The sequence below is a fragment of the Mustela nigripes genome, chromosome 14, assembly GCF_022355385.1.
Source record: "Mustela nigripes isolate SB6536 chromosome 14, MUSNIG.SB6536, whole genome shotgun sequence".
Taxonomy (NCBI): domain Eukaryota; kingdom Metazoa; phylum Chordata; class Mammalia; order Carnivora; family Mustelidae; genus Mustela; species Mustela nigripes.
In genome coordinates, this window is record NC_081570.1 from 11810579 (window position 1) to 11818834 (window position 8256).

The 8256-nt window shown below is 57.3% G+C and overlaps 1 protein-coding gene across 1 annotated transcript in view; it reads left to right on the forward strand.

Annotated features, from left to right (window-relative positions):
• The window catches only part of PADI1 (peptidyl arginine deiminase 1), a 41037-nt gene that overhangs the window by 18878 nt on the left and 13903 nt on the right, over positions 1-8256 (forward strand). The window contains exons 2-10 of the mRNA XM_059376395.1: positions 185-365; positions 1538-1610; positions 2235-2296; positions 3620-3737; positions 3854-3979; positions 5564-5736; positions 5888-5991; positions 6971-7094; positions 7493-7600. Coding sequence (XP_059232378.1) covers positions 185-365; positions 1538-1610; positions 2235-2296; positions 3620-3737; positions 3854-3979; positions 5564-5736; positions 5888-5991; positions 6971-7094; positions 7493-7600 — 1069 coding nt within the window. The remainder of the gene's footprint in view (positions 1-184; positions 366-1537; positions 1611-2234; positions 2297-3619; positions 3738-3853; positions 3980-5563; positions 5737-5887; positions 5992-6970; positions 7095-7492; positions 7601-8256) is intronic.

Below are 8256 nucleotides of genomic sequence, written 5' to 3' on the forward strand. Positions count from 1 at the left end.
GGTTGGAGCCCAGGCTGCCTGGTGCCCGGTCGGGCTGGTCTCCTGGCCAGTGGCAGTTCCCCTGCCACTCCCCAGTCCAGCTCTTAGGGGGTGCTGTTTGTATAGCTTGGTGACCTGAGCCCGCTACCCAGCTGTGGTCTCTCTCCTGAGCTCCCTGGAAACTCACCTCTCTCCTTTCTGTCAGTGATGTGCCCAAGGGGGCCGAGACCTTCGGCGTCTCTGGGAGCCCCGGAGTGGAGGTCTTTGTGGTCTACGACCCAGCTCGGGTGACGGGGCCCATAGGCAAGTCCCGCTGGCCCCTGGACGTCAGTGTGGAGGTGACCATATCTGTGGACGCGGCCAGTAAGGACTTAAATGATCTCAAGGTAAGAGGCCACGTCTCCACAGTCAGGGGCCGTGTTCCCCACCCCCCACCCAAGTATAACCCCATTCACACATCACCCTTACTCCAGCAAACCCCACAAGACTTAGACATCTGCCTCTGCGCAGCACATCTCGATGCCACAGACACCCCAGACATGCACGCCCCCCCCCCATGGCAACAACGTCACCCATACACGCACGAATGGATACGCTCATAAAAACAGCCTGCCTACTCGCCCCTCCCATTCACAGGCACCCTCACATGAATACCCGTGTTCACCCTACACACAGACCCCAAAATACGCCCCGTAGCAGGGAGGACTGGAGTAACAGCCCGGGCATACGCGTATGCGCATACACGGAGACACAGGTGCCCACCCAGATGTGCCCCTGTCCCCATATCCAAGGAAGGGAAAGGCTTTGCTTTCATGGACAGCCCCTTCATCACTTACCCCCAGGAACCCTCCACACACACAGTGGCCCACTGGTTCACTGCCATGGCCCTTTCTCCCCAAAAGGCAGAGACTGTGTAGCTGTTGAGAGCAGGAGTCATGCCATGGGTTCAAATCCTACTCCCTCTGCTTACAAGCCCGCAGGGAGGGCTGGGAGTGGCCTCATTAGGAAGGGGCTCAGTCTCCTGGGGCCATCTTGGGAGCTCACTGAGATGACCTGGGCAGAGCACTTGGCATGGGATCTGGACCATGGGAAAAGCTCTGTGACCGCTGGCTCTTTTGGGGAGCGGGGGGTGTGGGAGCGTGTGACCACTGCTCCCATTTTACAGATGAAGGAAGAGAAGACACATGGGCTGAGTCGCTGGCTCATGTCGACGGCGTCTGCCGACCCTCCCCTCATTCTTCCTCTCTGACATCTCCATGGATTCCTGAGGGTCCAGCGGCTCCCCCCGGGACCTGCCCCACCCTCCTCAGCCCTCCTTGCTCCTCAGCCCAGCCCTGGAGCCCGGGAGGCATCCATAGCCTCTCGAGCTGGGGAAGGCAGATCTGAGCCCAAGCCAGGAGCCTGGGCATCGTGGGCCTTAGGCAGTGGGGAGACTCTAGGGATGCCCAGGCTTCCCTGCCTCAAAGCGGGACTGTTAGGGTGTCCCCCACCATGCTCCCTGCCCCTGCCTTCTCTGAAGGGTGACTGTGCTCACGTAGGGCTAACAATGTCCCCGCAGGTGAAGGTGTACTACTTCGGGCAGCATCAGGATGGGGCCCTAGGCCACAGCGTGCTCTATCTCACCGGCGTCGGTAAGTACTGGCTCCTGGTTCCCAGGATGTCCCCCCGCCCCTCTCTGTTGCCCTCTGGAGGGTGTTAGTTGCCCCCTGAGTCCCAGGACCAGGCCCTCTTCCTCAACCTCCAGGAGCTTCTTCAGAGACCTTTAGCTCACTCGGGGATGGAGACTCAGCAGTACTCAGGGCCACCAGAATCTAGAAACTGTCCATGGCCACAGCTAGACCCACCCTAGGCCTCCTTCCTCCGGAGGCCACCTGTCACACCACTGGAACTCAGGATTCCTCGCTAAGATTCAGGGAGCCGTGAGCCACCTTCTGCCAGAGCCCTGGCCGCTGGTCCTGAGAACTGCGGATCCAGCACTGACAGCCTCAGGCCTCGTTCCCAATGGCCAGAGGCAGGGCCACCAAGAGCTAGCAATTCAGTAAGCATAGACCAGCAATGAATTCAAGAGTCCCGGAGTCTGGGTCCCTCCAACATCCAGAACTGCAGGGGGTGGCTACACGGCCTCCCAGGTGCTTGGTGTGGTCCCTAGAACAGGTCTTCCTGGATCTCATGGGCAAAGCTTGCCTCGGCCTAGACCTCATGGGCGTGGAGGCGGGATGCATGAGCCTCTGGTGCCCCTCTCCACTCTTTTACAGACATCTCCCTCGATGTTGACACGCATCGCACGGGCAAGGTGAAGAGGAGCCACGGCGACAAGGTGACGCTCTCCTGGCTACCCTGGGCTGGCAGAGTGGACAGACAAAACGAGGGGTGATGGATCCCAGGGTCTGTGGGATCCGATCATGTAGGGAACCCATCTGGAGGCTGCCAGGTTGGCCCAGGTGGGCGTAACTTGCACCGTATGATCACTATGCTGCGTGACTCCTGTGTGAGCTCTCTCTGAGCCTATCTTGCACCACTTAGGGATTAGAATTGGTTCTTTTGCTTGACACATCTTTTCTTTCCTTAGCTGTATTTGAACCTGAAACATGATAAGTGCTTCATAAAAGGTTGCCGAGGGACTGACTGAAGGCTGGGAGAAGGCAAGGCTTCTGATAGAGGAGGCTGGGTGGACAGCCTCAGTTGGATCCTAAAAAGTGAGGAGGAGGGTGGGGTGGTCCCGAGACATTATGGGGATTCCAGATAGAAGTATCTGGAAACCATCCTGGAGGGGGTAGAAGGTGTAATTTGTAGGGAGAGATCCTGGAGAGAAAGCATGGGCCCCAAGGACAGGCTTTGAGGACAAGAGGGGGTTAGGGCAGCCATGGGTGGTTGTATAGGTTGTTCACTGCACAAGGTTGCTTGGCTAAGGTGGTGAGTGGGGCTATGATACAAGTCATGTCTTGCATCCTGGCATAGGGCAGCATTTACCAAGAAAGGTGGACAGGTACGTCATATAGGCTAGCAGTGACCCTGTGGAGTCCCCCAGGTCTCCCAACTAGTTGAATCCCAGCTAGGGGACTGAGGCCTTCCTTTCCAGAGCCTTCCTTTCCATTTTCCAGAGCCTTCCTTTCCTCTTCTGTGAAATGAGGCAAGTGAGCCCTGACTTGTAGGGTCTGGTAGGGATTAAGTGAAGGTGTATAAGGGAGAGCTGCAATCCTATCTCCAGCCATCTTTCCCACCTTGGCTTAGACCTCCTTGCAGGACCTGTAGGACTGAGGGTAGATGCTGGGACCCAGAGAGTTGTGAGAAAGGCAGCCTCTGTCCCCTAGGTAGGGCCAAAGCTCAGTGGGCTGGTGAAGGTCGTTTCTGAAACAGCCTTCCTCCTGAGGGAGTGACACTACCCTTCCTCCTCCAGTGCCATGGCTGGGTGTGGCCACCATGTATGGTTGCATAGGTTGTTCACTGCACAAGTGTGGAGTGGCTCTGGGTCTAAAGACCTGGAACTCCAGTCCTCAAATCTATGATTCTTCTTTAAATCCTGAAGTAAAGCCAGAAAACTGAAATCTCCATGTTAACAAAATAGCCCTAGCCAACTCCAAATCCCCTTCCCCAGGCTCTCTGGGTCCCACTGACCCCAAATCTTCTTGTTTTGCCACAGAAAACCTGGCGCTGGGGCCCTGAGGGCTATGGGGCTGTCCTGTTGGTGAACTGTGACCGGGACAGTATCACGTCCAGAGGGCCTGACCTTACCAACAGCCAGCTGGCATCACTGGACGGTGTGTGATAGAAGGGTGTGTGGGGACATCCAGGGCAGTGGCGTGGGGCAGTGCAGGCTGGGGGAGGTGGGAGGAGGGTGCAGGGAGAGTTGCCTCAAGGGCGCTATTCTCTCCAGACCTACAGGACATGTCCCCCATGGTGCTGAGCTGTGATGGCCCAGACAGGCTCTTCGACAACCACAAGCTCGTCCTGAATGTGCCCTTCTCAGATTCCAAACGAGTGGGGGTCTTCTGTGCTAGGGGTGAGTGGTCTGCTGGGGCTGTTTTCCTCCCTGCTCTGCTTGTACTCTGCTTCCCAAACTCTTCTCTTATACACATCCCCCCTCCCCTGCAGCATCTTCTATACCTCCCTCTACCTCTGACCAACAGCCAGCCCCAGCAGCTCACAGCATATTACCTAAGAAGGGGGTTCGAAAATGAGTCCCATTTTATAGAGGAGACCACTGAGGCTCAGGGGCAGGAATCCAGGGTCTCTAAGTCATATAACCAAGGGGTGGGGGAGCAGGCATTGGGACCCAGGTCTCTCAACTGCCCAAACCCCTTCTCTTTCCACTGTCCACCCCGCTCCCTGGTCAGGCAGCACGGGGCGAGCTCTTAAAACATCCCAGCTCTGTGCAGGCTGGGTGAGGTGGGAGCGGGAACTAGCAAAGCTGAGGCCCAGGCCGGCCCTTGGAACCTGGCTGTTCTGCCAGAGATTTTTATTAATCAAAATCTGTGGCTTAAAAAATATATACTCATCCTTAACTCTCAGCTGCCTTCACTTATTTTTATAAGTAGCAAGAGGCTTCTGCTCTTTTGTTTCTTCCCCCCCCTTACCTCCTTCTGTTCAGACTGACCCAGAACTTGTCCTGGCCACCTGAACCTGGCAGGAGCCAGAACCTTCCTCCTCGTGCACCCATGGTCGAAGTTTAGGCTGAGGGCCCTGCTTGGAAACGCTTACTGGGACACCAGAACATAAACAAAATCTCAATAAGTGAACAGATAACCTTTCCCCACTGTGAATAAGAGCATGCCAGGGTGACCTTTCCCAGACAAGCCTCAGGCGAGGACGGAAGGGGGCAGCGCCGAACCACTACAGGCCAGGCACTTTCAAAAAAAGAAATTGAGGTGAAATTCACATAATAGGAAATTAACCATTTGAAAGTGGACAGCTCCCTGGCACTTACTTAGTAGGTCCTTGCTGCTGTGTGACCACCACCTCTATCCAGTTGCAAGATCGTTTCCTCACCCCCACATAAAGCCCCGTACCCATCAGTGGCCACTCCCCATTCCCCTCTTCCCCCACCGCCAGTCCTAGGCAACCCATAATCTGCTTTCTGGCTTTCTGTCCCTATGGATTTACCTGGTTCGGATACGTCCCTGCAAATAGAATCATGCAATATGTGGCCTTCTGTGTCTGGCTTCTTTCAGCTCGCATACTATTTGCAGGGTTCGTGCGCACTGTAGCACGCATCAGCCTCTCCTTCCTTCTGATGGGTGAAAAAGGTTCCATTATATGGACGCGCTACCGTTTGTTTATCCATTCATCGGTTGATGGACGTTTGGGTATTTTTTACCTTTTATGCCAGCGGCTTTTATCTCTTGATCTGATATAAAGCTTTACACTGACCTCATGAGATACCGTTGGCCCACTTTTACAGATGAGGAATTGAGGCTCAGAGAGGCTGAGTCACTGAGCCAGGGCCACACAGCTTGCACGTGGCAAGGCTCAAGGGGAGTCCCAGGAGAGCTAACACGAAGGTGGCTCTGCCCTGGATCCCTGGCCTCTGGTTTCTTCCCTCCCATCCTTCGTCCTAGCACTGGCCCCTGCCTCTGGTTTCCCCTAGGCGGGCATTCCCTCGAGCACTACAAGCAGGTGCTGGGGCCTCAGCGCCTGTCCTACGAAGTTGAGCGGCAGCAGGGAGAGCGGAAAATCAGCTTCTTTGTGGAGGGACTCACCTTCCCTGACGCTGATTTCTTGGGGCTGGTCTCCCTTAGTGTCAGCCTGGTGGACACGGGGGTATGTACAGTGGTGGGGGCTGGCGTGGCGGCTGAGGGTGTGGGGGAACCCGTTGGGAATCTCTGGGACTGGGCAGGCTGGGGGGCTGTGGGGGCCTTGGGGCCTGATGGGGCTTCCTGCAGGGCCCATTTAGTCCTCATCTCCCCCCCAGACCCTGCCTGAGGTGCCCCTCTTCACAGACACCGTGGCCTTCCGCATGGCCCCCTGGATCATGACCCCCAACACCCAGCCCCCCCTGGAGCTGTATGCGTGCAGGTGAGGCCTCACTCCTCCTGCAGGAACCCCACCGTCTCTGGACTGATAGAGATAGGATCGGAGTGCTGGGTCCAGCATTGGGCCCTCACTCAGTGGACAGATGCCTGAAGGTCACCCGTGCAGGCTAGGCAGGGGAGAGCACCAGGCTGGCTTGGGTCAGTCAGCCCCATCTTATTCTGAACAGCGAAGGCCCCGGCTGAGGTCACTGGCTCCAGTGTCGGTGTTCCTGCCTCTCCCGTGTCCTGCCCATGGGACAGCTCGTATCCAGTCTGGGCAGCAAGGCTAGGCTCTGTTTAGGCAGCTGGTGGTCGCAGGAGACCTAGCCTCGCTCTGGTGTGGACAAGCTGCTAGGCCTGCCCAGAACACGGGAGCCCACCCTGCCTCTTGCACCCGCTATGAGCCCCAGCCCAGCCTGGGACCCTAGTCCTTCTGTCGTCTCCCAGAATCCTTGGCAGGTGCCGTGATGGACAGGGGAGCCTTGATTGGCAAGGCCATTCCAGGCTCGTGTGTCAGAGATCAGAGCAGCGGACAGACCCGCCGCGGACTTGGAACCTAAGTCAAAAGGCCGGGAAGGTGTGGAGAACTAGGTTTGCTCTGCACTTGTTCAGAAGGGAATTCTTTCTTTCCGTTTGCTCACTAACCCCACCCTGCCATCTTTGTGTGGGCCGGAGGAGCGGGAGCGGATGGGGCTGCCTGCCCCTCCCTGCCACCTTCCCCAGTCTCCAGGCCGCCTTCTCCACAGCTGCCCCTGCTAGCCTAGGTGCCCTGCCTTAGGGCTCCATACCCCTGGGCTTGCTCCTGACCTTGCAGGGACAGATAATGTCCCCTACGATCTGGGGACATTATCTGCCTCTGTCTTCTCTAGGGCAGGGATGTGTTTGAACCCCTCGACCCAGGGGCCACATGGGGCCCAGCGCAGACGGCACCAAGGCCCCAGTCAGAGGTCACTATTACGTTCCTCTCTCCCTATGTTTTGCAGTGTGGTAGACTCTCATGGCCCAAATAAGAAATTTCTGGAAGACATGTCGGACCTAGCGTTGAAAACCAACTGCAAGCTGATCGTCTGCCCTCAGATTGAAAATCGAAATGACCGCTGGATCCAGGTGGGCGCAGGAGCCGGGGGGAGGGGTGGCCTGGGACGCCTGGGTCCCCGTCCTTTACCCTGACTTTGGGAAATGGGGCCCGCACAGGTTCCTAAGCAGCCTTGGTGTCCCGAGAAAAGCCAGGACTCGGTCGGGATGGGGAGCGAGGCGCCGGCAGCTTAGGGGAACACACTCCCGCTGCCCCATCACCCCAGTCTCTCCTGTTTCCCCAACGTGCTCGGGTCCCAGACAGAGTCCTCTCCCAGTGGCCTCCCAGAGGCCTCACCTGTACCCCTGACCCAGGCACCCCCAGCTCTTAGGAAGCATCTGTGGCCCCGCCTTGGCCCAGGGATGAGGGGATCACCCCGTTCAGAAAATCACAGCTGGGGACACCACGAAGAGCTCTTCTCCCCTCCTAGGACGAGATGGAGTTTGGCTACACTGAGGCCCCTCACAAGTCCTTCCCAGTGGTCTTCGACTCTCCCCGAAACAGAGGTCTGAAGCATTTCCCCTATAAGCGGATCCTGGTATGTGGCAAAGGGCCAAGTGGAGGTCCTTGGGGGGCTCCTCCTATAGGACGTTGCTGGTCCTGGTCCTTGTCCTTTAGGGGGAGCTAAAGGACACAAATGGTGGAGAAATGGGGAGTCAGTTGGGGGGGGGGATTGGGCCAGAACATGCAAATGGCATGCAAACAGCATGCAAATTAACCCCCCATTCTGGGAAGGGCAGGCCAGTCAAGTCCTCCTGGGGAGCCCTTCTCCCCCGTGTGGATGGGAGTCAACAGTGGGGCAGCCCTGGGGAGACCAGACTGCCTTGTGGGGGAACGCACCGTTAGCGAGCCCTCACCACTCTTGCTTTTACGAGGTGGGGCCTCTTTTAAGGGAACAAATGTTTTCCGAACCCCTGCTGCAGGCCAGGCCTCATGCTGCCTCTCGTGCCCAGGTTGGGGACGAGAACAGCCCCAGCAACCGTGCACTGCATTCTAGGCACCCGGGCCTCGGGTCACAGGGTCACTCCTCAAATCCACAGTTCTGTGCTCAGTCCCTCTTTCCAGAGGCTCAGCGAGATTAAGTAACTTACCCTAGGCCACGCAGCTAGTGGTACCAAGAGGCCAAACCAGAGCGACTGTCTACAGCCCTACCGCTAGGCTGAACTGCCTTTGGAGGTGGGCCTGAGCCCTCCA